The sequence below is a fragment of the Paramisgurnus dabryanus genome, chromosome 3 (genome assembly GCF_030506205.2).
Source record: "Paramisgurnus dabryanus chromosome 3, PD_genome_1.1, whole genome shotgun sequence".
NCBI lineage: Eukaryota > Metazoa > Chordata > Actinopteri > Cypriniformes > Cobitidae > Paramisgurnus > Paramisgurnus dabryanus.
This window is the reverse complement of record NC_133339.1, coordinates 16,993,586-17,019,922: the sequence shown is the minus strand read 5'-3', so window position 1 is coordinate 17,019,922 and position 26,337 is coordinate 16,993,586. Positions and strand designations below refer to the sequence as shown.

General features: G+C 38.6%; 4 protein-coding genes across 6 annotated transcripts; 1 reads left to right on the top strand and 3 right to left on the bottom strand.

Moving 5' to 3' along the window:
* Positions 1-1,988: 1,988 nt before the first annotated feature.
* fmc1 (formation of mitochondrial complex V assembly factor 1 homolog) lies at positions 1,989-2,954 on the top strand. The gene is made up of 2 exons (XM_065278486.2): positions 1,989-2,164; positions 2,662-2,954. The coding sequence occupies exons 1-2, from the start codon at positions 2,033-2,035 to the stop codon at positions 2,863-2,865; spliced, it is 336 nt and encodes a 111-aa protein (XP_065134558.1). The 5' UTR covers positions 1,989-2,032; the 3' UTR covers positions 2,866-2,954.
* Positions 2,955-4,305: 1,351 nt separating this feature from the next.
* Positions 4,306-7,305, bottom strand: wbp2nl (WBP2 N-terminal like). The gene is made up of 8 exons (XM_065278485.2): positions 7,122-7,305; positions 6,111-6,219; positions 5,886-6,024; positions 5,717-5,809; positions 5,442-5,606; positions 5,280-5,360; positions 4,900-4,985; positions 4,306-4,728 (listed from the first exon to the last, which is right to left on the bottom strand). Exons 1-8 carry the CDS (start codon positions 7,178-7,180, stop codon positions 4,675-4,677), a joined length of 786 nt encoding a protein of 261 aa, XP_065134557.1. The 5' UTR covers positions 7,181-7,305; the 3' UTR covers positions 4,306-4,674.
* An 893-nt stretch (positions 7,306-8,198) lies between these two features.
* On the bottom strand, positions 8,199-12,274 carry rrp7a (ribosomal RNA processing 7 homolog A). Its single transcript, XM_065278483.1, has 7 exons — positions 12,122-12,274; positions 11,620-11,762; positions 10,661-10,786; positions 10,460-10,583; positions 10,158-10,255; positions 8,536-8,743; positions 8,199-8,442 (listed from the first exon to the last, which is right to left on the bottom strand). The coding sequence occupies exons 1-7, from the start codon at positions 12,177-12,179 to the stop codon at positions 8,357-8,359; spliced, it is 843 nt and encodes a 280-aa protein (XP_065134555.1). The 5' UTR covers positions 12,180-12,274; the 3' UTR covers positions 8,199-8,356.
* Positions 12,275-12,948: 674 nt separating this feature from the next.
* Positions 12,949-26,334, bottom strand: poldip3 (polymerase (DNA-directed), delta interacting protein 3). Of its 3 annotated transcripts, none has more exons than XM_065278482.1 (10): positions 26,284-26,334; positions 24,556-24,665; positions 24,064-24,470; positions 23,838-23,900; positions 23,311-23,424; positions 23,011-23,205; positions 17,059-17,136; positions 16,806-16,935; positions 13,511-13,577; positions 12,949-13,430 (listed from the first exon to the last, which is right to left on the bottom strand). In XM_065278482.1, exons 1-10 carry the CDS (start codon positions 26,304-26,306, stop codon positions 13,241-13,243), a joined length of 1,377 nt encoding a protein of 458 aa, XP_065134554.1. In that variant the 5' UTR covers positions 26,307-26,334; the 3' UTR covers positions 12,949-13,240. The 3 variants fall into 3 exon arrangements, with proteins under 3 accessions (XP_065134554.1, XP_065134552.1, XP_065134553.1); XM_065278480.1 differs by lacking the exon at positions 26,284-26,334 and adding an exon at positions 25,397-25,518; XM_065278481.1 differs by lacking the exon at positions 26,284-26,334 and adding an exon at positions 25,397-25,518 and having other exon boundaries at positions 23,838-23,897.
* Positions 26,335-26,337: the final 3 nt, after the last annotated feature.

The window sequence follows — 26,337 nt, the reverse complement described above, 5'->3', positions numbered from 1 at the left end:
CAATAGTTTTAGTTACCTTAGAGCAATATAGTTGAGTTGATCTGAGTAACAATTAGTTACATTTAGCAATGCTATTATTATCTAATCATGTTCTATTTTCTTTTTTTTTGGAAATATAAATTATTATATTACAGCAACAGCACACAATAGCAACCTAAGCTGATTATGGCATAAACAGTTACAATGAACACTAAATAACTGATAGATATCAATGAGACTTATCTCATCCTAACCAAATGCTTTTCTCGTCTGCACAATGCTAAACATTTAAAAACCCAAACAACAAAACTGAAACTTCACATACTAATATAACAACACATTCAACACTAATAAGTCCCCATCTTTTCTTATCTTAATTAAAAATGCATAAATGCAAAGCATGCTGGGAACTGGAAATCCCTGCCCAATTTTAGCAATATTGCTTCTACACAAATTATTCATGTAGTCCAAACTTCAATGAGTCAATTTCACATAGGTTGATTCAAAACACGTAATACGACTTGATACTACTCAATATTTTAATTAAAACCTAAACCGATATTGTCATGGATTAAATGCGAAACAATTGAATTAGGGTCAGAATCATTTATTTCAATGTGAGATGGAAGCGAGTTATGTTTCAGAGGACTACATCCCGTCTGATATTTAATAGATTCGGTTTCCCTTTCATAAAGTCATGAGATCAGATCTAGAAATATTATAACAGATCAGTGTGAATGGATGCCAGGTCCCAGTCTCTGAAAGAACTCATCCAGTCAACAGATCTGTTAGTTGATCTATAAGTCAGGATTTGCTGAATCTGCTGGTTTTGAACATTGACCAGATGTATGTAATACAATAATAGTGATGTGAAACAGCATCATTCATTAAATCACTACACCTAAAGAAACACACAAACCTGTCTGTGAGCAGAAGTGTGATGCATACACTGACAGACGGTTGGTTTTGTGTGGATTTCTCGCTTCTCTTCACCTTTAATCTTCTCGTCAATGATACGTGGTGTTAACGCCCTACAAATCATCAAACACTTATAGCTTATTGTACACGCTGCTTAACACAAACACATGTGGGTGAGTATTGACACATTCAGCAGTAACAACATAAACAAACGGCTTTCATGGCCCACACTTAACTTCTGGTAAACTTACACTAAGAATCAATAACAACAGTCCTGCTAGAGTATTTCTGATAACAAGCTAAATAAATAACAGTTCAAATCATAGCTAAAACTACACTGAGCTAACGGAAGCTATAATAAAACTGAATTATTCGGGGCTTCCGGCAAAGGAAACATTTCAAACCCCTACAAAACCAGACTGGTAAACCAGGATTATTGAGACCTAATTTTAAAAGTGAATTGGTCTGGCATATGGATGGTTTAGCTGTTTATATCAGCAGGGATTACTAGAAAATTGAAAATTCGAAACAGTTCCACATAATAAACGTTAACCTCTCGTATCATATAAACAGCACTCTGAAGTACTGATTCACAAAGATTTAACCGGTTAACATATTTTGAACAGGCTTATTTTTGTTCTAATGTATACAAGTAAACATTTTCCCCCACTTGCTCACACAAATCGAATCGAGTGAGTCTGAATTTTGTTCCTACTATTCTGCTTACATCACCGACAGGGGACAGCAGAGACACAACCGCGAGAGAATGACGTCATATTTCAGATGAAATAACTCAATGCACAGCAGCGAGAGATCGATTTCTTTGTGACCCTCGTTATAACTTTCCTGAAATAGCTATATAGCCTAACTATTAACCTGTTGAGATTGTCAATTTTCAATTTTTCAATTTAAAGAACTTTATTGGCATGATTGTGTCACTTACAATATTGCCAAAGCATTATACATAAAACGAGAAACATACAATAACACAATATTAACAAACATTAAGGTGCAATTAAGCTAAGGTGCTGGGTGATGGATGAAGTACTACTGCAAATTGTCTCTGTGTGTGATTAGTTCTGTCTGTCGAGTGATTTGTGACTCTGTGTTTGACTGCTTCGGTCTGTCGGTGTTCATGATGGCGTCTGTGACCTCTCCGCTGCGCGCGTGTCGCGGTATATTGAAGGAGATTCGGTTCGTAAAGGGTTCTGGATACAGACAAACTCTCGTTTATAAATATGTGCTGGATCATTTCAGAAGAAATCAGGTAATACAGCGGTATCAGAATCTACGTCACTGCATCAAGCTCATGATCATCAATCTGTTGTGCTTTTTTGTTTACTCTGAATTTCTCCTTAAGGAAGAAATTGTTTTATTGTTATTTGTATTTCTGTACTTTTGATATTCTTTATAAATGTTTATTAAGCAGACGCCAAATTGTAATAGATGTACTGTTTAAATAAAATATATAAAGTCCCGTATAGTCAAGACTTTGTTTGTTTTCACGATTGTTCAAATTGTATTGAATTGTATTAAATGTCGTTCTGCGCACTGTAATATCTAAAGTCTAGCATTCATCTAAAGTCTGGCATTCATTCTTATTCATTGGAACCGAGACAGATATTGTAAAAAATAACGGGACGTGATGTCAAACTTTGTCTGTGGATCACCTGCTGTTGTTCAGGCATTTACAGTATTGTCATGTGTTTTATTATCACGTTAGTAAAGTTGTGTTGTAGTGGATAATGTGTGTTTGTGTTTCAGGTGACAGGCGCACAGTACTGCCGCGCGCACATGGATGCTCTTCACGCCGCGTCCACGTATCAGTGTCTGCTAACGTCCACGCGCATGCACCTGCAGCTGCACCAGGTGTATCACGCGCGAGGTGAGCGCGATCAGGAGCAGATGGCGAGACTCGTGGGACTGCAACTTCCGACACAACCCGGCGGGAAGGGCTGGGAGACGTAAAGACTGCGCATGCGTGTGTGAAACTGTGGACTAAAATGTAAAATAACCTTGTGGAAATCAATTATTAAAAGCCAGTTTATGAAAAGTCACCACCTTTTCCACCCTGTTTTTCATCCGCTGACTGAATTGTGTGAAAAAATTGTGATTGACAGCCTACTGCTGATCTGACACTGTCAGCCTTTTAAACAATCTTTTTAAGCACAAATGTGTGTTTATTTATGTCAGAGACACCCAAACAATCTCATAAGCACAGCAGTAAAAGTTTTTCGACCTAAAGGAAACATAAATCACATCATCGTCATCAGTGTATACAAACACCGCAACGTTTTTACTCTTTTAACAAAGAATTACACAACTTCCACCAACTATAAGCAAAGATTTATCAACACAATACCAGCGGGTTTCTAACACGCATTCTGTTGTGCTTCATTGTTGCACGATGTCATTTAAAGTCACGGATGAGTCGTTACCGGTTAACGTTAGTATTTCAATAAAATACGTTACTTACAATTGGCGGGGTTCTTGGTTTAAAAAGTTTGCACTTGCAAACTAAAGCCTTTGTTTTCCACAGTCAGCAGCAAGACATTGAAATCTTCCTGATGATAAACAACTACTAACCTTACTTCAGATCCACTCAAACTGAACGCAGTCGGAGCGAACGATAATGACGCGTTGTTTTGAGGGAAATTATTTTTGAATATGTAGTGTGACGTCACACACGACTAACAGACATTTTATATTCATTTCTGGACAACCATTACTAAATGCTGTCATTATTGTTACTATTCACACATATAATAACGGCTCTCGCATATGTTAAATTATAAATAAATGTTACTACATGACTATACGCTGAGTTTATTTGGTCTAAAATGTCAAAAGTGTGTCAGGTTTATCTGTTGAATCATGTCTAAACTTTTTCTCAGCTGGAAATGTGATTCTTCTTACTGTATTTGGAAGATTACTTCCAATGCAATGCTGACAGGAGTTAATATCATAACCAAGCTTATCAATCAACTTTACCAGCGCGGCTTGAGGATGTAACAAATTTGTAAAGTAGGAAACATTAAAATCATGTCTGAATTTTTGTGATTGTAGAAACGACAAACAACAAGTGCTACCCTGCACTGCACAAAACTTGTGTTTGAATCATGGTTTAGTCAGTAGTAAAGCCTTTAAATATGAAAATATCAACTACTTACTTACAGGCTGTGAGTCAGAAGTGGGTGGGATTATGATAATGACTGCAGTGTCCACATCAACCAGCACAGGAAGTAAACTGTTACCTACAGTCCGTGTGTTTGTTGTAGTCCAATAAAACTACAATTTGCATTTTCGTTTACTTTGTATATTTTGCTTATTGTTAACATGAACGACACACTTAGACACCAAAGGAAATGTAAAATCATGAATTGGATAATAGGGGATCTTTAAGAAATATTAGAGAGAATATATTTATTCTATATTATTAATTCACTTGTGTACAAATGATAAACCAACTTTACCTAGATTACATCAAACAACAACAACACAACCACACAAAGCTAAATTACAGCTTTTGTGTGATATTTATTACATCATAAAAGAAATGTAGAGTTAGCAGAAATAGAAATCATATAAAGTAATCTTGTCTGTCTTACACCGTTAAATACTGAAAGTAAGAGTCCTATATATGTGGAAATAGTTGTTTATGGTCATATATAAATGCTGGAAAACTGTGTTTCAGTAATAAAGACACACACACAGCAGACAGAGCTGCTAATATCATTAAAACCCAGAAGAGGTCATGAATCAACGCACGCGTATGCTTCAGTTCTTCTTCTTGTCTGGGTTCTCAGGTGGGTAATATGGAGGAGGTTGATCCTAAAGAAACAACACAACATTCAGGAATCATTTCAAACCTTCATCATCATCATCATCATCATCACTATCTATTCTTCTCATTCAACATCAGTTCACTTCTGTAAAGTCATGAATTAAACTAAGTAAAAATAAATGATTTTATCATACAGGAAGAGTATTTCTGTGTCTCACCGTAGGCATGTAGACGCTGTGGGGGTTACTGGGATTGTAAAAGGCGCTGCTGGCCGCTTCTGCTGCTTTACCATTAACTGGAGTGACTGTGAGGGAAAACAGATGATGTCTGTGAGACACTGACCCTGAATCAGCAGTTACCTGGGAATCAAACTCATAACCCTGGCACTGCTACACCAAGTACAAAAAATAACACAAATCTGCTCGAGTTAGAAAATGAAATCATCACTTAAAACATCAATTCAGATTTCACAGGAAAATGAAAAATATATATTTTTGAATCCTGCTCAGTAATGCCGTATCAACATGTGTTTAAATAGATTAATTTATCAGATGCTGTAGACTGTAATGTGTGAGGAGCGTGAAGTGTTGTTGTGTACCTGGAGGGGCGCACCAGTTCTGTGGCGGTCCGGGGTATGGAGGAGGCGGGGGCATGTACATGGGAGCACTGGGATACACACCTACAAACACAATATGATTAAATAAGTTCAAAAACATAAACGTGTGTCAAGAGCAAGGAAGATGAAAACATGTGACCGTACCCGTTGGGCCGTTGTACCCTGCCTGTGGCATGCTGGGATACGGGTACGGCTGTGGCATGCTGGCGTACGGGTATGGTTGTGGCATGGCAGGACTGGGATATCCATTCATCCCTTGGGCCAAACCGAACGCAGCGTTATTGTTGTGACTCGCAGGGGCCCGAGAGGCTGCCAAACACACACACACATTATACTGTAACTATAAAACAATGTGAGTAAACTGTTGCGTGTTTTACAGAATGATTAAAGCAGAAGAGAGTCCAGATGTTTCGTCTCACCGTTACTGGCCAGTTTAAAGAGATGTTGTCCCAGCTCTATAGCGCCTCCGCTTGGGAAAGACATCTTGAAGTTTGCCTGACCTTCCCAGCCACCTGTGAGAAGCACGAACACACAAGTGTCATAAACAACACAAACTCTGTGCTGGTGCATGCTGGGTAATGTGCATACCTCCTGCCTCAGCTTTGATCAAACCCTGGATGTAGTTCGCGGCAAAAACCGGCTGTTCGATGCTGCAGTTCTTCATCAGGTAATAAGGAAACATGAAGGAGCAAAACTTCTCTTTCATGTGACTGCTCAAAAACACCATCTGAAACATACAAACACGCGTGTGTTAGGTGAGACTGTGCAGCAGGTTTTAGTTAGCTGGTATTGAGTGGGTTATAGGTGAGTTACCCGATATTGAGTGAGGAAAACTGAGCCCTTCTTGGTTCCCTTGAAGATGTCGTTCTTTGGTGTGATGTCACTGAAGGAAAGTTCAACGTTCTTACATTCTCGTAAGATGCTGAAAGACAGGAATACAGACAGGAAGTGACATCACACTGGAAACACCATGTTCACTTTCTCAACAGCTGTTAGTAAATAGCAACTAGTCAAATACAAGTTCGTAACGTTTAGAAATAGCTCAAATCTCTTAATGTGTTGTGTTAGCAGTGCAAAGGTCATGGGTTCGATCTCCATTGAACACTGATCCTCTGATAAAAGACTGAATGTAGCGTAAGTCTCTTCACATTAAAGAGATACTTCACCCAAAAAATATATTTCTGTCATCATTTATTCACTCTTATGTTGTTACAGCCCTGTATGAATGTCTTTGTTCTGATGAAGACGTATGAAGATATTTTGAGCACCATTCACTTCCATAGTAGGAACAAATAATGCTATGGAAGTGAATGGGGCTCATAAATGGATTACAAACATTGCTTAAAATATCTTCTTTTGTGTTCATCAGAACAAAGACATTTAAATGATAATAGATTAATAACAACACGAGAGTGTGAAAATGATGACAGAAATGTAATTTTTGGGTAAGGTATCCCTTTAAAGGTCGTGTCAATGATTCATTAAATGCAGTTAATACTTAAAGACAGAATATAATATAATAATGTTGACATAAACTTTACTCCTTTAATCTGTTTTGATGTGTGTTAGTGTTGTATTGATCAATCTGGGTGTGTGTGTTTACTGTTATGTCAGACTGGGTGTTACTGTACATGATGATAATGTGCGTGTGTGTCTGTGTCCGTGTGAGTGTGTTATTGTGTATTTTAATATACGATGGCTTAGAGTTTGTTATTGTATGTTATCTGTGTTGTGTGTTTTTATCCAAAGTTTGTGTGGTGTGTGTGTGGATGTCTGTATGTGTTGTTGTTGTTGTGTATGTGATGTTTGTGTATTTGTTTGTACCTCTCTCCGGCCTGGATCAGGACTCCTCCGTTCGGGTGGTGATTTCGGTTCAGCGCCATATCGACTTTATGCGATGATTGTGTGTTGTGGTGTGTGGTGTGTTAAGCGTGTGTATTATTATATGAGATCAGCTTAAGAAATAGTTGCGCACTTCACTTCCGACATTGGAAGACTCCGCCCACAGCAGACACGCGCTGATCACGTGCTATGACACGGTGGACAGAACCAGAGGCGGCTTCTCAATCTGAAGCCTGCAGCCTCCGGAGGTCGCATTTTCAGGCTGCATACGTCATAAAGACTTCTTATTTGAGAATATAAACAATTATAAAGTTGACTATTATTATTATTTAATTGTATTTTTTGTAATATGCATATGACTTGTGAATGTAATGCTCAGTTAACTGAAATAAACCAGGCTTGATGACGTATGCAGCCTGCATATGCGACCTCCGGAGGCTGCAGTCTTCAGATTGAGATACGGACTACATGTCATTTGTTTTCTGATTGCTAAAGTGTTCAAGGCATCTTAGAAAGATTATTTTTTCTGAGACAAAAATTAGATCAGGCAAAACATTTAACGTGAAAGAAATTATTTGTTATTTTGAGAGTGATGATAAAGATATTTTCCATTTGGTCATTTTCTTTGTCCTTTATGGCACACTTCTATTCATAAATGTAGATTTGTTAAAGGTTTTCTGTTGTGTGAAACTGTTAAGATAACCCATCTATTGTACTATTACGAGTCTGTATTTGGTGTCTTGTGAATGTCTTGTTTTAAAAATGTGGTGATGCCTGTTTCTCTAATAATAAATTATAAACAGAGAAAGTAAAATAAGAAGCTGTATTCTGCTGCTTATGTTGTCCACCAATTTTCTGTGTTTCCTCCTGCATTTACTAACGTGAAGCTGCTTTGAAACAATTAAACATATATATTTATAAATATAAATATGCTCTATAAATAAAATTGAATTGTCTGGTCAGTTTCAACAGTGATCTACTTTTTTTGCTGATATTTTTATTTGGTTTGCTCAAATGTTTTGCTGCTTGTACAAAGAGAAGTTGTTGATAAGTAATTCATGGTGTTGTTAAAACTCCTTTATTTCTGTCACACACAGTTTGATGTTGAACAGTGATGAGTTCAGTATAAAAACACCTCACACACAAACACTCATGCAGTATTACTGAGATACAGAGGAGACTTTAATGAAGCGTTTAGTGTGTTGAAGGGGATGGAGTTAGTATGGCTTGAATTTTCTCTGCGCTCGTAGTAAAGCAATTTTCTGTTTATCCTCTTCAAACTTCTTCCTCAGCTCAGCGATATCTGAAACATGAATGGTGAACGGTCGGTAAGAGAGCGTTTGACACAAGCAGCACGGCATTATGGGAAACTGAAGAGCTTAAACTCATGACTTACGTTCTCGCTGTGTGTTTCTGTGCTGCCACGAGTAAAAGTTTAACAGCTCCTTTCGTTTGCTCTTGCTCTTTTCTTTCTCAAGCGTTCTCTCATTGGCCATCTCGCTGTGGGGGCGGGCCTTAACGCCACGGCTGCCCTTCGTCACTTTCACCCAACCCTCCTCATCCTCCTGCTGTTGCTCTGCTTCCGTCTTCAGACGTTCAGCCTCCTGATTATGAAATATCATTAGTAATTTCTCTCATCTGTATGAGGACGACAGTGTCGTAACAACTCATCATGATTTATATACAGACTCCATTTGTAAGATTAAAAATTTAAGAATTTATTACTCTGTCACAACCCCCATTCCCTTCCTGTATCATCTGCATTACTGTGCTTACTGATGATGATCACAGACTACTGACACAGCTGTTTATCCAATACAGTGGGGGTTAAAGGTGATCATCTGATTGGTCAGTTTGAATATATCATGTTGGGTTTGGTCACATGGTCAAGGCAAGAGGATAAAATAAGATGTTTTGGGGGTCTTTGGTCTCTTCTTCTATGAGCTGGTCTCCATGGGCTTTTGCCTTTTTCTCTTTCCTTTTCTTCTTCATCTGAGCTCTGAAGTTCAGGCCATTAGGTCAAGATTTCAGTCCTCAAGTCTGATTTTCTTTCTTCTAAACTTTCTTTCTTTCTCTGTTCTCTATCTTATCGGGTAATATCTCAGAAACATTGGAAACGGTTAATTGTTTGAATTATTTACTATTTCAAGTATTAGTAGTGTAACCATTTTTATTGTAACTTTAATTCAATTCAATTTTATTTATATTGCGCTTTTCACAATTGTTAAGTCAGTACTGTTACTTTAAGTCAAACCTTTTCATTTACAAATCTGTTGTTTATTTTTAATTTAGTGTTAATACTTAAAAGCTACATAATGCAATTCAATATATTTATATTTTAGCTATGCTCTCCCACATATTTTGCTATTATAACTGCACTTATTTCCGTCATTGGTATAAGTTGCAGAAGGGTGATAATTGACCAGAAATACTTTAGTTTTACACCATCTTACTGAACCGCTGTAGTGAATCCATCCTTACACATTTACATTCATCACTTCTATCTAAAGTGTGTTATTAGGTTTTATCATGGTGTTGTTTTTTCCCTGGGTTCAAACCCATGATCTTTTGTGTTGCTAATGTAATGCTCTATCCCTGAGCTATACAGGAGCAAACTAAAGCTAATCGCTACCAAAGTTACCCTGGGTTTATAAACTATCATCACAGACACTTTAAAATCATCTGAAGACAAGGTGCTCATCTACTCTTATATTACACAAACAGTGAGTTACTTTATAATAACGTGCGTCTGGTTAGATTTGAATTGTGCTTCCCTTCTTTAATTTATTGTGTGAATATATACAGTACACAAGCCTGACAGTTCTCTAATCAGTATTCTTACTCTGTTTCTTATCGTTTTACAACTGAATCTAAGAGTTTTGCTTAAAAAACCCTATGTACTCGTACTGGCTGTGCATGCACATACAAAAGGCAAATCTTCACACATGGAGGCCATTACACACTGAGCACAGGCCACTAGACTGACCAATCACAGTGAAGTATTCATGAGATTCTCACCTCTTCCTTTAGTCGGTCAAACTCACTCATGAAATCATCCACAGCCTGCTGCAGAGTCTGAGAGCTGACCAATGAATCTGAATACTGCTTGATCCATTCTGTAAACACATCACCATCCTCATCATCATCACCACATAATCATCACCATCCTCATCATCATCACCACCACCATCACCACCACCACCATCACCATCACCATCACCACCACCATCCTCATCAACACCATCCTCATCATCACACCATTTTCATCATCACCATCCTCATCGTCAGATGTTTTACATCAAAAGCATGCGTGGACTTACTGTGAATGCCGGTTCTGACGGGCCGCTCTTTAGTTGAGACGATCAATGCGCTGCTCGCTGGGTGAGACTTCACTGCTGTCACACTGGAGGCGTTTTTAAACACAACATACCCCACTCTGAAACACTACACAAACACACACACATTAATACAGCTTAACAAACTCTGTGTTGTGAAGTGAATGTGTTGTGTAAATGTGTGACCTGTTTTTGTGGTTGTCTGAAGTATTGTGTCAGGTGACTCTGAGTGGGTTCAGATGCTCCTGGTTTCTCACACAGCTCTACAGACTCGATGGGTCCAAACTGCTGGAATAAATCTGTAACCACACCCTAAAAACACACAATGTATGTGAAAAGTTAGGAAAAGTTTTGTGTAAAAGTGTACAAACTGAAAGAACAGGACAATAACTAAAGACAAATAATCTTCTAACTCAACTGGGTTTCCCATGAATGCAGAAAATCTACATATGACAAACAAACACAAAATAAAACTGACTGAAATCTTTTGACCTCAGAAAGTGTTTGATCTGACGGTGTATGCTTCAGTTGTAGACAAAAATATAATTGTGCAAATGTATTTGATTTAATAAAAATGTATTTGAAATAATTAAGCCTTTTTCACACAAAGATTACAAAAAAATCCCTTTGATTTTTGGTTCATTTACAATGCCAATGATTTTCTGGAATCTGTGTCTGCATTTACACACATACAGTATTAAAGATCCCGTAAGGACACATGACGTATTTAAAGTCCTGCACTGTTTGCTAATGATCTGTGATATTTCTCTGGTGAAACCACACGTATAGTTTATGATAAGATCATAAGGAGCGAGTGATGCTCTGTTCTGACATGCTGGTCATTGATCTTCATGCGTGTTCTCAATACTTCATTCCCCTTACAGGATTGTTTCTGTCTCTTATTTACACAGAATCCTGTCAGTAATGTTACAGCAATGTTACTGTAGGTCCTCTTTACGGAGCGATCCCGAAACATCTACAGGACGTGTTTGTGTTCACACAGAAGACTCGCTGACAATTTTTACAGAAATTTTCTGGCACCAAAGTGCTGTGAGAATTAAGTTTTAGACTGAATGATGAAGAAAAAGTGTGACTACAATGAAGCTGTGTGTGTGTATGTGTGTTTTTGTGTGTGAGAGAGAGACCTGTGAGCAGTACGGAGGGATGTTAAGGATGAAGAGGGTTTTGTCCAGCGGTCTGTTGATGTTTTTCTCTGATCTGACTCGATGATCTTTAACACAAAGTTGATGAACTGCAGAATCTTCCTCACTGAACTTCAGTGACAACACTAACAAACACAGACACACAAATTTATCAACACAACAAATCATGAGAGCTCAGACACTTTCAGTCTGTTGTGTTTGTTAGGCCAAATGCTCATTAACGTTAAACCCATTAAATGTTTGTGTTTAAATCTACTGTCATACACGTGTTACTGTAAGGATCAGATGGGAAACATGTAGTCTAATATTAAATCAACGGAAGCCTGTGTGTGTGTGTGTGTGTGTTACAGCAGGAATAGAGACGATGTTTTGTATTTATGTGTATTATTTACGCGTGTCGTGTGTTGTAATAAACACATTAAATCGAGCAGCTTCAGTGATTTTATATCTGAAGAGAAACGCGGTTTGTATTTGTATGAAATACCTGTAAAACCTCCGGGAATAACAGTTGCGTGTTCACTCCTGGACGCCGCCATCTTCATTTACAGCCTTCACCGGAAATACATCAGCGATGTCGGGAAATGTAGTTCGTTGACTTTCTTTAGGACTACAAACACACGCTATATCGATAATCGTCTGATTTGATTGCAATTAAAATAAATGATAATAAAAATGTAATAGCAACAATAAACCAACTAAATAAAGTAGACTGACTTTAACTAAATGTAAAATTTAAGAAAATCCAAGTAAGACAATCACAAATTTGAGCACTGCTTCTGTGATCATTTTCTGGCATAATTGTCGCCCTCAGGCATCAATGATGGAAATGGCTAAGATTCACTATAGTAGTACCCTAGTTTGGGATTATATTTTTAAACCACAGATGCAGAAAATCCCATTATATTTTTGTATGACATTGGCAGAGCATTAAAGGGCTATTATGTGGATCAGGGGTGCCCAACTCTGTTCCTGGAGAGCTACCGTCCTGCAGATGTTAGCTCCAACCCCAATTAAACACAGCTGAAGCAGCTAATCAATGTGTTCAGGGTTGCTTGATAATTACAGACAGGTGTGTTGGAGCTGGGTTGGAACTGAAGTCTGCAGGACGGTAGCCCTCCAGGAGCAGGGATGGGCACACCTGATGTGGATTAAAGATGGAAATCCTCTACATTTTAAACAGGAACCCCATAGACTGATGCTCACCCATTTCTAGCACTGAGCCCTAAAAATAAAACGGCTGAATAAAGTCCTCCTCACTATTAATAACACACTTAAAACAATTAAAGAAATCCCCACCAGAGACACACAAAGTTATAAAGTGAGATCTTTACTGGAGAACAACAAGAGAATGAAATCACAGAAATGAGAAACAAGAGAAAGTGAGAGACTGAAGTCCAGCACAGATCTGATCCAGTATTAATCCACACATTGATCTGTGACAGAGTCTCACGCACACCATCGGCATTTAAAAACATCTGACACAAAATAAAGCGCTCGTGATCATTAAAGTGTTTAATGTGAACCAGTCGATCATCGAAGCCCCCATAATAAAAACAGATACAATCAAAGAGGCGATCCCATCACGCCTGTGGAGATACGGGTGTTAAATCTTGATGCGGAAGGCCGTGGAGCCGGACGTCTCGCTGGTGTTGGGCTGCTGACTGGATGATTTAAACAAGGCCTTCAAAACGGTCTGTGGATCCACGTCAGAGGTTGACGCGGATCTCGTTCCGGAGCGAGACGATCCCTCCTTCTGTCCTGAGCCCAGAGCACCGGGAGAGTCGCTCAATCTCCTGTGAGAGAGAGAAAGACAGATGACAATAATCCAACATCACAGACAAATCAGATAGAGAAAAACATCAGAAGATCTTACAGTAAAATGGGCTGCTCAGATGTGATGATGTTTCCCTGGATATGCAGGTTACACTTCATGGGCTGACCTGGAGAGAGGGAGAGAGAGAGAGAGAGAGGGAGAGAGAGAGCGAGAGAGAGCGAGAGAGAGCGAGAGAGAGAGCGAGAGAGAGAGCGAGAGAGAGCGAGAGAGAGAGCGAGAGAGAGCGAGAGAGAGAGAGAGAGAGAGAGAGAGCGAGAGAGAGAGAGAGAGTGTGGGCGAGAGAGATTGGCATGTTAACTGGATTACTTTCTTTCTCCTCACATCAGACATACTGTAGGTGTCAATGCGGTCAAGACAACATTTCTGTCTATACTACATTGATTTGATGCCTTTCATGAACAACATGTGTGTGAGATAAATCGGCCGCACAAGCACACATTTGTGTATGTGGTTTATAGGGACTCTCCATAGACGTAAAGGTTTTCTAATAACCACACCGTATATTTCTATCCACATCTCCTAAAGGTTTGTTTACACTCGTGCTTTGGTCCGTAACGTGTACCTCCGCTGATCACGTGCGCGTCTCAACAAACAGCTGATGTTTTTATAGTTGAGGTGCTTGCTGCTGCACTATTCTTTGAACCAACAGGGGGTGACACAAGCAATCGAGTCCAAACACAAAGAAGAGGATAGAAGTCGTTCGCTGGAACAACCTTGCTTGGTGCTTATAACATCGGAGCTTGATATATAAATATGAAAATGTGAATAAAATAACAATCTCTTAAATATGTCATCATGTTACCTTATCAAAATGTTTTTACTAACCCTAAAATACCAATTATTATGATTATTAGGCTATTTGGTTGTTTATGTTGTTATACACATTTATCTCCTAGTACCAGGGGTGTATTCCAGAAAGCTGGTTATGTGGCTTACCCGGGTAAGTTTAGGAGTAAGTAAGCGGATAACCTCTGCTTTCGGTTCCAAAAACGGAGGTAACTTTCGGGTTATGCAAGTAACCATAGCAACTGACTCTCTGAAGATAACCTGCTCCGGAGCAGGTTATGTTGCAGGGTAAGTTCATTTTAGTTAATAAAACGAGGCTTCGGAGGAAGTCTGCGCATGCGTGCACTTATGACGAGCGTACAGCGGGCGTGGAAGCATATATTTTGCATAATATTACAATGTTAAAGCATTTATTTTATTTTATTATATTTACAGTCGCGAATATTTATTGCTGTCTTAAAAAATGTGTGATATGAAATTTTTTTAAAGAAACTATTTTTTTAATAACATGGATTGTTATTGGTGATTGGACTAATTACTATAAATTTTATTATTAATTAAATTTAATTAAAAATTTATTCATATTTGTGTTCGGACTAAATACTATACATTTAATCATGTTCATTAGTAATATATCTCCAAATATCAGTGGATGTATGAAACATAATTCCATCAGTTAATTAATGTTAACAATAAAGTACATTTCCATATCAATTTTGTCAATTCATAAATAACCTCATCTTTCACTTACTAGATAATTTGAGATGAATCTAAAGTTATAATAAATGTGTGTGCAAATACATTGTCATTAATGAATCTTAACCTATGTTACTTAAGTGACAATGTGGCAATGTTACAGTAAATGGATATAACAAATAGAAACACATGATGCCTATCATAATAATAATTACTGAGGGATCGAAGTTACCCCTGCCTGCAGTCTCTGATAGGCATGTGCATCTGACCTGGCCCACAGAATGACACCCATGAAGCACAGGCATGATTTAACACTGACCCACATAGTGACACAGGTGAAGCACAGACTTCATTAGGTGAAACACCATTGAATCACAGACATGGCATAGTGGTCAGAGATTTTCTATTATATCAGTTAGAATCATGTACACAATGAAATGAAATTATAAATATATATTTCATAGTATAATATTTATTTCTTAAACATGCACTTCAGATCCTTAGCCCTCTCTCTACATTTGATCTATAGTTGGTGTTTTTCTAAATCACCTTTATTTCTTTAAAATTGACCTTTTGTAGCTGCTTTCCTGAGCTATCATTTTTGAGCAAAGGGAAATTGAGATATTTGCATATATTAGATGATACAGGACATATATTACAACATGTTACTATTGACACTAATGTAACATTTCTATTCTCCAATTCTGTCACAGCAGATCCTAATCGTCCAATGCAAATGAATGATCATTCTTAGTGTAGTGTAATGAAAAGCATTACACAACATTATTGAAAATCTGTAAGGACTGTAAGGAAGCTTTACAATTAAAAGAGGGTGCATTAATCTATCAGCTATCAGTAAATGTTAAAAAAGATGGTGACACAGTGTCATACAAGGAAAGTCCTAAAACTAAACAGGGTCACCCAAAGGAGCAGAAGTAAAATAAGTACAATATAGTGAATATTATCATAGTGCATTTTATGCCTACACAATACAATCATATCTAAAAAAAAAAAAAAAACTTTAAATAAGCCTTATGATGTATTTGCACTTTATGTGCCACAACTCTTATGAAATTAACCATGGTTTTATTGGTGTATAGTTGTAGTAACCATGTTTTTTTTGTGCATTGATTACTATCAGCAGAACCATGGTTTTACTACACTAACCATCGTTTAACTATGTTTTTTTGAAAACCATGGTTATTTTGTGGTTACCATGGTTTTACTGTAACCATGTTTTTTACTGTAGTAAAACCATTGTTACTTTTCACAGGGGAAAATATATTCATAATTCATATGTTTACAATCATATATAAAATCTATGATTATTTTGACTATATTAATTATTTTAGATTGTTTTAGATTATTTTAAATAAAATTGTGTGTATTTTCGTTGAGACACATATAATATTGGACTTAAATGGGGTAAAATGGGTTCGTATTAATTATTTAATTAATTAATTTGATCTGTTTTGTAATCACGCACTTCTAAGCCGATTATAAAACGTTGATTTTGCCAGAAAATATTAGTTTATAATGTTATTTCTCATTTAAAAACTTTTAAGTTCTCTGACGTTTCCATGGTGACTCGTGAAATCTGCGATCCATTGACAATGCCTTTATGTTGTTACCGTGAGCGCGCGTTAACTCTGGGTTACTTTCAGCGAGTTGATTGACCTAACTCTTAAACTGTGTTTTGGAACCGACATACCCCGAGTAAGCAAGTTTGGGGTTGATCAACCCAAAGTTCGGGGTTAATCTGATGGTAAGTTAACCCTGCTTTCTGGAATACACCCCAGAACACACACACATGGTTAGTTTGTTGTTGATATGATTGTTGAGATTGTTTTACCATCAAGACAGCGGTTGTTGTACTTCCTGTATGCGCTGACTGCGTCGTCTTTACGCACAAACACCACCTCAGCCACGCCCACTTTCACCAACCGTGCTCGTTTCAGAGCGCCGCATACACAAAACAACTCCTGCACAAACAAACACACAAACCAGGTGAGATGTGTTTATGAATGTGTGTGTGTCTCTGTGTGTGTGTGTGTGTGTGTGTCTGTGTGTGTGTGTGTCTCTGTGTGTCTCTGTGTGTGACTCACCACTATGTCCTCCTCTGTAACACGAGGATGAAGATTATTTACTGTGATCTTTGTGCCCTCCAGTGGACTGAAGACCGGCTGAAACACAAACACACAAACACATTAACTGACTGACACATATACTGTCACATACATTATGCTGTGTGTAAATCAAGACACGTGTGTTAAAGTGAGGATCAGCTGTTTGTTTTATTAAATGTTGTCTCTACAGCAGTGTTTCTCATTTATAAAGTGTGTTGTAAACATGAAATAGGGAATGAAATTTTCCATACATACATCGTGATTTATATTAAATAAATTTGGCGTAGATAAGTGATCATCGTATGGACTCAGAATGAATATAAACTCTGGTCTCATCTGTTCGCCTGTACACAGTAGATTTAAGGTGTGAACTGAATTGTCTTTTAAAGTGATAGTTGAACCAAAGCTAAAAATTACTCTGATTTACTCTCCCTCAAGGTCATTCAAGATCATGGAGATATTTTTGAAAATGTCCTAGCTCTATCCAATCTTTATAATGGATGAAAATAGGGTCCAGATCGTATAAACACTTTTCGTAGTGATGTATGACGTATGGGGAGGTTGTTTTGCTCCCTGCTTCGTGCCTTAACCCTCCACATTCGTCATACGTCACTATGAAAAGTGCGTACAGCTGATTCTCCCTCCTGAATGCAGAGGAGTCTTTGGCTGCGTCTCAATCTGCTCTCTTGTTCAGTAGTCTTGGCACATTAAGGGCTGTCGCAATCGCAAAATCCTTTCAGTGCATTGGAACATTCATTCCCTTAAAATTCCCACAATACATGATAAAACAGTGAGCATCGATGGTCCCCTTCCCAGAAATCACACAACCTTTCATGAAGCTCTCCAACAGATAATATACTGTAACACGCGTTTAATATTAAAGTCAGAGAGATGTTGGTTTTGCCGATTGCTAATGAATAACACCTGTGAATGATCACAACATGTTTAAGCAGCCACGTCACAGGAAAATAAGTGAACAGTGTCCCAATGTGAAGTGAGCTACAGTAGGGTCAGTGCCTGAACCTGCATACACCATATACTGATTGATTTACTTCCTCCAGAGCTGATTCAGACACAGCCTAATGGCTCTAGATTCCAATTTCATTGCATAGTACCCACACAGTTTAGGTGGGATCGGGTCAGCTCACCTCACTTTGGCTTGGTTAGCTTTTACATTGAGTTTAGTAAGACTTCGGAGTGGGAGGGATTATACTGTATTTTCCGGACTATTAGTCGCATCAGTCAGAAAATGCGTCATGAAGAGGAAAAAAAACACTGGACTATAAGTCACATTTATTTAGAAAATGATTATTCTTTTTGGGGGCATTTTGTTTTTTAAGTCTTTCTCCGTTGTCTGTAAGTTAATGTTTTAGTTCAATGGTTCTCAATTCCAGTCCTCAGGACCCACTGCTCTGCATATTGTGCATGTCTCCCTTATTTAACAACACCTGAATCAGATCATCAGCTTGTTAGGATAGATTCCATGAACTGAACTGAGTGTGTCAGATATGAGAGACATCCAAAATGTGCAGAGCAGTGGGTCCCGAGGACTGGAGTTGAGAACCATTTAGTTAAAAGTTTTTTAGGGGGTAGGCTACAGGAGCAACATATAGCGCTCTCTGTAGATGGTAATGTTTTCTTTTGGTTGATGTTACTCAGTATGAATTAATTTTGACATATAAGTCACACCTGACTATAAGTCGCAGGACCAGCCAAACTATGAAATAAGTGTGACTTATAGTCCGGGAAAAACGGTAGGCGACAGGCGTGTCGTTATAATCACTGCCTTCTGCTGTGAGAGCATCTTTGTACATTCCCATACATTCATTTATTTCTCAGTCGCCACAAAATTAAAATTAAAACGCACACTGCGTTTATCACTACCTCTGTATCACATGACTTATTTCTGTAAAAACACCCGTAACTCAAACGCCTTAAGGGTTAGTAAATCGTGGGGTAATTTTTATTTTTGGCCAAACTATCACTTTAATTTTACTCTCTTAATGCCTTATGCCTACGCCATCTAATACATTGTCTTTAATAATGTTTTATTATGGGAAAACACTTAAAGGGGCGGTGAATTTATCGATTTTATTGTTTTATACTGTTGTCTGATGTCTACTTATGATGTTCACGTGGTTTTTACATTCAAAAACATCAAAAGCAATAAGTAATAGGCTATTTTGTAACATGGATTAGTGGCTCTCTGCAGAAAAGCTTCGTTTGAAGGGGCGGGCCGCATTGAAGACCTGGACGTAAATGCCCACTGCTATGATTGGACGGCTTCATTCCCCGTCATTACATGTGGGGAAATGTTATAAAAACATTAATGTGTAAAAATAGCAGCCGAACACATATATGTTTGAGCCACAAAAGATTCTGGGTTCTAAAGATGATACACATAAATGACAATACGTATAGTAAAGTAGAAACAAAACTTTTAAATCGACGTGACTAAATTACCATATACAACACAGTAAGCCCGCATCAGAATCTAAACTGCGGCTGATAAGCTCTTATCAATAACTTTGTATATTTCTATTGTGCTTGTGAGGTTGCTCTTAGATACACATAACGTTACATACCACAGTTATATGATAAAAAAGCTTTGTTGAGTGTTTGACCGTTCAAACGCAACTTGCCTAAAATTACCATATACAAAACACTAAGCGGGCATCAGAATCTAAATTGCGGCTGGTAAGTCCTTGTTTTTCACTAACTTTGTAAATTTCTATCGTTATATTTACAGTCGTATTGTTAAGTGTTGCACCTTCATTAATCGTTTAATGTTTTTAGTAAATTAAAAAGTTAAACATACATGTTTAGACGTAAAGGGCCAGATTTACTAAGCGCTTGCGCCAGCGTAAACCATCATTTTGGCGGTAAATAGCGATGTCGGAATTTACTAAAGACGCGCAGTGGATCATTAGCGCTGAAAAGGTGTGGTCTAGTTCTTTTTGCGACTGACCTGATTGCATATGCATTTCTAGGAGTTTCCCTTTCAGACGCAAACATTTTGGGAGGAGGCTATTTAAATGATTCACGCAACGCGATTTACTAATGTTTGCGCATGTGTTATGTATGGCATTTGCGCGACTATTTAACGCCGAAAAAAAGCATGTCTTAAATCATTTTGCGCTCGAAATGGCTGCAATTGTTGTTGCTAGGAGGAGACATCGCAGAAATCAGAGACTGCATGGTAGAAGGGAGAGGATTTCCAGGATCATTTTACCAGATAAGTTCACGCGTCTCTCTGCCTTTATTTATCGGCCTGTATATCACATGCACCTGCAGGAGCATCATCTCTGCTTATTTGCAACCATGCGCTAATTTGCGCTGCTCTTAGTAGATTGGTTGGTCATTATGGAAATCAGCTGTTGCGCCTGTGTTATTTAATTAGCGCTTTTTTAGTAAATAACCCGCAGATATCACCACTCCCATCAGCGCATTTTTGGAATTGCGCTCATGCGCTAATTTGCCCTGTTTAGTAAATCTGGCCCATAGTGTATTGTGCTGTGTCATTTTCGTCAGATCCAATATTAGTGGTGCTTTTAATCACAGTCTCTCTGCAAATCCAGCATCGACTTCTTTACAAATGAATCCGCAGCACACAAAGTAATCAAACACGCCCCATGCCAGCTGGAACTTTTTCAAAAACAACCTTTATCCACGCATTCCTAATGTTATGTTCTGAGCCTCCGCATTAAAGTATTCAGCTTCTGTGTTGTTTCCACGCAGTTCTTCCACAACCCAAGACTTTCGTTTCCATGGTTACTCTATCATAACAGATCACCGCGTCAAAATAAAAGTCTCTCCGAAAAAACTTATTTAAAAGTCATTTTGGTTACATTTGGCAATCTTTAAAGACATGTTTACTGATTGTTGAGACACACGTGTGTCACGCGAAGCTGTGGGCAGGGCTACAAAAGTGATCGTTGTATTTGGCTTGTGGGAGGTGTTTCAATTCTGCTTTGACGTCATAAACTCATAACGTCATAACAATAAAACTGTTATATTTCAGTAGCACAGACGTTTTCAGTTCTGAAACTTGCAGGACGTTCATTTAAATATGATGACCTCTTATATAACAAAGTATCAAGTTAAAATTGAGTATTTGATTCACCGCTCCTTTAACTCTTTCACCGCCATTGACGAGATAATTGACGAGATATCTCGTCAATTAAGAGAAAACGCTTCCCCGCCAATGACCAGATTTTCCGTCTTTCCGCAATACCGCTATTATCCACCAGGTGGCGCCCTTCCGCAACTTTTTAAACCCGGAAGTATTGCCCTATGGCAAGCGGCTGCATGTCCCCGTGTCTGTTTTAAAGATCGCTCTGAATGGGATCTCTATGAAAAGTCCGTCACAAAAATGGAATTATCTCTGCTTTTTGATCAAAATGTGGTGTTTTTGCAGAAACCTACCCATATTCAAAAGCTGATTGCAAAAGAACCACTAAAGGTAGGATGAAACGTTTTTTTTTTTGTTTGAAAGCAGAGGGTCTGTTCTTTCATTTGGTATATTGTATGTTTATATATTTAAAGAAGAACATTTTCTGGAAGGCATTAAACTTTGGTGAAAATCATGAAAAACGCTGGCGCTGGCTGGCAACTTTTTTTTTAAACGCTGGCGGTGAAAGAGTTAACATGAAACATGTGCGTTCATATTCTGGGCTCATCTGTGTCTATATATAGATGCCTATGCTTTAAAATCTGCCTTATATGCGTACGCACACTTTGAAAGCATAAAATGGTCTTAGTGTTTTATAAATGATACCTCTGGTCCACACAAGATGTCTCCTTATTTAAACACCAGATTTAACTCATCAGCCTCCTTCTGAGCTTCCCAAAAGCATCATTGGCTAACTATGGTCATTGTTACCATTGAACTCTATTAATAACAACTAGGGCTGGGCGATATGACTCAAAAAATTATCGAGAAAATGTTTTCCATATCAGTCGATATCGATAATTATCATGATAAATAACAAATCTTTACTCCTGTCAAATTTAAAGGCAGATTTTTGCTCCTGAATGAAAATTGTAAAAACCAGACAGTTAATAATGGTTTTAAACTACTTTTTATTCAGAACATGACAAATACAAAAACTAAAATCTTGTTTTAATGCATCTGTATTAAATGTAAATCTATTTGTTATGAAATCAACACATTTCTGACACAAAAGCAGCAGACTACTGTCCCTTTAAGACCCAAGACAGACTGCTTTAAGTTTCAATATACTGAGTAACAGCTGTTTATGTTCACTTAAACAAGAAAGAAAACTTAGTTCAGTGATCACGCGTGTGTTATACATATACGAGCTATACACGCTGATAAATGGATGTCAAGGGTGTCACTTTGCTGTGGGAGCGCACATACCCAAACACTATATTCACTGCAGTGGTGGATCTGCTGCTTTTCCTCAGTTTCCTGAATTTGTGAATGTCCTGTAAATATACTTTTAAAGCTGGGCGGACGTGTGCGTGCGCAAGGCGGACGCTGAATGAAAGTAAAGTATACTGCACGCACCTGTGTCTGCTGTGTTTGACGAACCCTGTTTGCGCGTCCAACATTACACACAAGAAAATGTTTCCGCGCATTTGGATTCCGTGATTCCGTCCGCGTTATCCGCATCGCGAAAATCATAGGTCTCTACTAATAAATAAATAACTTGCCTCATCTTCCACTCCTTCAAGTCTGACTGTCACTGTGATTGTAAACCAAGAGCGCGTGCCGCATCCGGAAGTGCTCGCGCAACATTACGCACAGTGCTTAAACATTATCGATCACTTATCGAACTGTCCTTATCGTTTTATCGAAAAAGTTTATATCGGTAAAATTATCGTTATCGAATTATCGCCCAGCCCTAATAACAACACAACTATTTCTTTCGGGAAACAGGAAGTGTGTGTGTCAGATGAGAGATGTACCTGTGCCGCAGGTGTCGGAGCACTACTGTGACCCGCTGTGGATTGTGTAGTGACTGTTGTCCTGGAAACAGGCTGCAGGGTTTGTGTTGAGGGGCGGGCGGCTGGTCGAGAGGGCGGCACAGAGACCGATGCTGGCGTGTAAGAGTCGTTCTTCACCACTTTAGTGATTGGAGGAGACAGAGAGCCAGACCCCACCTAAAGACAGACAAACAGAGGTTTATTGCTTAGGATAAGATTGTGTGTGTGTGTGTGTATGATTTTGTGTTTAACTGTGTGTGTGTGTATTGTGATGTTGTTTACAGGTGTGTGTGTTCTCAATCGTGTCTGCAGGCTGTTGGCTGTAGTGATCTTCATCTGTTTACTGGTCATCAGAGCACCGTCGTCATCATCACGAGCAGGAGCAGCAGACGCACCCTACAGACAGATGATCAGATACATTAGTCGACCGCACACATCACTGAATTACTTTCATTAAACTTCTTGATAAAAACTATAAAAAAATAAACATTTAATCCTTAAAAGACATCATCACTGCAGTTTCATTCTTATGTATCTGAAATAATAAACATCGATGATCAAGTGTGTGGCTGACAAAAGTGACCTCTTTAAGACTCAGTTTGGAATGACAATACAATGATGATGTTTTGTGTGAGGTTATTTGTGCAATTATATTTTAATCTTGTACAGCTTGAACGCTGCTTCAGTTTTTAGTAAAATATTCATGTGGATAAAGATTTCACATTTCATTCACAACTCATTTTATGTTAAAGCCCATTCTGTTTTTTTCTTCAAATCTGTGCTTATAAACTTTGATATAATTTCCTCACCTGAGGGTCTCCTGCAGGAACATTAATTCGAATCCCACTGGTCATTCCCACAGGCCTCTGCTGCTGAATACACAAAGACATTCAACATGCATCTTTAGTAAAAACAGAACTAGTGTTTGGATATTTCTGGACAAATCTGTTTTCATTTATCACAGTCTGTAATCTCTCACAGGAGTATTTAGTGATGTGTCTCCATTTAGACAATATTATTTTCAATATTGCTCACCTGGATGGTTTTGGTGATCTTTAGAGGTGCTGTGCTCTGATTGGATGTTGACGGGATGCTTCTCTTCAAGCTCAACCTATCACGTGCATCGACTACTTTTGTAATCCCGCCTCCTGGCTGCAAAGCCACACCGACTCTGGAGTTCAGACCCTGACTGGTGGGAAAGTTCCTGGCGCCTGTGCTGATTGGACCGGTGTTGTGGATTTGGATGTGTGGTATTCCTGCGGCAGTGGGTTTGGGAGGCAGTGACTGCGTCGCAGTAAAAGGCGTCTGCTGCTGTTGTTGTTTACGGGAGTTTAACATCTGCCGTGCGTCCTGCACCGCACCTGCAGCCCCACCTCTGCCCCGGATGCGGAAGCGGGCGTCCTTCTGTACCAGTTTCTCTCTTGCATCTTTCACCTGAAACCCTGGACAGACGGGTGGATGAGAAAAGCTGAACCACTTATAGAGTTTAGTAAAAAAAACACTCAATGTCAATCTTAGGGTGTTTACCTCCTGTAGCCCCACCCACTCCCAGTCTCTGTCTGACATCACCAGCTCCAATCTTCTGACGGGCATCAAAGGCCCTGCCCACTGACCCCGCCCCTCTACCATACATGGGCCTGTAGGACGGAAACAGATTCATACATTGTGAATGTTGCAGTAAAGTGTAAGATAGTAAACTCTGCTATCATGCAAAACTTTTCCATCTTTCTCTTTACATATAGATGTTGAGACTTTCTTTAAATTAAATTGCTTCACTGCAAAAATTAACAAATCAATATAATATCGTGAAAAAGACCGTAGCTGTGAAACACACATTCCCCGGATACCACGCGTGTAAATCTTAAACTAAATTAAAGTTAATGGTCATTAAATGTTAAACAGACCACACAACGTAAAGCCACGACTGTGATTATACAAACTACAGTTTGTTTTCTAGCCTTTAATTAATAACAAATAAAGACGACAGGTAAAAAACAACTCTGCCTTTCAAACATAAACACACGCACTACGTGAACGTGCTCATTTAGTTGTATCAGTTGTTTTAGTCTCAGTTTAAACTGACTGAAATCCAGAAAGGAGTGAAATGAAAGGAATGTTTAGCATTAACAGCCGAAAAAAAACCAACGCATTGAACGCCATAAGTAGTGCATGTAGCCAATGAGAACACACGTTTAGACGCGAACGCGGCTCTTTCAACCAATCAGCTGCGGAAGAGGGCGGGACATTGCGTCCAGCACCAACACTCCATACAAGCACGCTAACATAAAGAGTCGGGGGCGAACAGAAACCTTCAAACACATCACTGCGTTTCATCTAGATGCCGTTTAAAGTGTGTTGACCGAAATACCTCTTACTGGAGCCCCTGACGTTAAAATTACGACGGCGAATTACTTCATCCAGCGAGAGATCCGCCATGTCTGCGATCGTTCGAGTCTGTACGGACAACAGCACGCATGCGCGTAACGTAGATATGGGCGGGGCAAAAGAGATGTGCGACGGTCACCGTAGAGGGTCAAAATATATGTGAGCGCGTGGAGGACGGCAAAACCAAAAACAGTTAACATACAAATCCAACATCACTTTTTAAAAGGCTGAGAAAACTCCTTAAAGTGTAATTAATGTAAAACTGTAATTAAATGCTCTCTCACTTGTAAATTTAGTGTCTGCTAAACGTAATAATAGATATCTATTTTTTCTATTATCTCTCCTATCGCTTTACACATAACTTATTTTCCCAAAGAAATTAATCTAAGATGGTTCCATTACCTTTAATTAATAACACATATAACCTTCAACCGCTGCTGTAACGTAACTGTAACATCTGAGTAACTTACACACAATAGAGAGGACTCTAGAACACTACACTACACTACACTACACTATAGTAATTTATTCAGTAAGAATATCTATTGACAAATTAAGATAAACAAACCAAAATCTGCGAAGTTATTTATTGTTTTATTTATGAACAAAACACACATTTAGAACAAATATCTGACTTACAACTAAAACCAGCCAAACCAACCCCTTCCCCCAACCTCGCTACCAAAATGTGACGTCACACACTATCCCACAATGCACTGCTCGTAGCCCCCAGTTAGGTATCAGATGAGAGATTAAGAGAGATTTAAAGTATATTTTCTATAGTGATTGTTGATTGTAAAGTGTTATAATGAGTGATAAACATCTAGTGAGTGAACGAAAGAGTGAATGAGCGCGCTCGGATTCTCTCACCATCGCTGTGCACACACGCGCATGTGTACGGCAGTCGGTCTCGCTCTTGGAAAC

Excerpts from the sequence above, each read along its gene's own strand:
- wbp2nl (XM_065278485.2), bottom strand. The coding sequence starts at position 7,180 with ATGGCGCTGAACCGAAATCACCACCCGAACGGAGGAGTCCTGATCCAG. Across the intron at positions 6,220-7,121 it reads CTGATCCAGGCCGGAGAGAG|CATCTTACGAGAATGTAAGA; the intron begins GTACAAACAAAT and ends CCTGTCTTTCAG. Across the intron at positions 4,986-5,279 it reads GAACTGGTGCGCCCCTCCAG|TCACTCCAGTTAATGGTAAA; the intron begins GTACACAACAAC and ends TTTCCCTCACAG.
- rrp7a (XM_065278483.1), bottom strand. The coding sequence starts at position 12,179 with ATGAAGATGGCGGCGTCCAGGAGTGAACACGCAACTGTTATTCCCGGA. Across the intron at positions 11,763-12,121 it reads TATTCCCGGAGGTTTTACAG|TGTTGTCACTGAAGTTCAGT; the intron begins GTATTTCATACA and ends TGTGTTTGTTAG. Across the intron at positions 10,787-11,619 it reads TCCCTCCGTACTGCTCACAG|GGTGTGGTTACAGATTTATT; the intron begins GTCTCTCTCTCA and ends GTGTGTTTTTAG.
- fmc1 (XM_065278486.2), top strand. The coding sequence starts at position 2,033 with ATGATGGCGTCTGTGACCTCTCCGCTGCGCGCGTGTCGCGGTATATTG. Across the intron at positions 2,165-2,661 it reads ATCATTTCAGAAGAAATCAG|GTGACAGGCGCACAGTACTG; the intron begins GTAATACAGCGG and ends TTTGTGTTTCAG.
- poldip3 (XM_065278480.1), bottom strand. The coding sequence starts at position 25,464 with ATGGCGGATCTCTCGCTGGATGAAGTAATTCGCCGTCGTAATTTTAAC. Across the intron at positions 23,425-23,837 it reads TTCCTGCAGGAGACCCTCAG|GGTGCGTCTGCTGCTCCTGC; the intron begins GTGAGGAAATTA and ends ATCTGTCTGTAG. Across the intron at positions 13,578-16,805 it reads CAACAACCGCTGTCTTGATG|GTCAGCCCATGAAGTGTAAC; the intron begins GTAAAACAATCT and ends CCCTCTCTCCAG.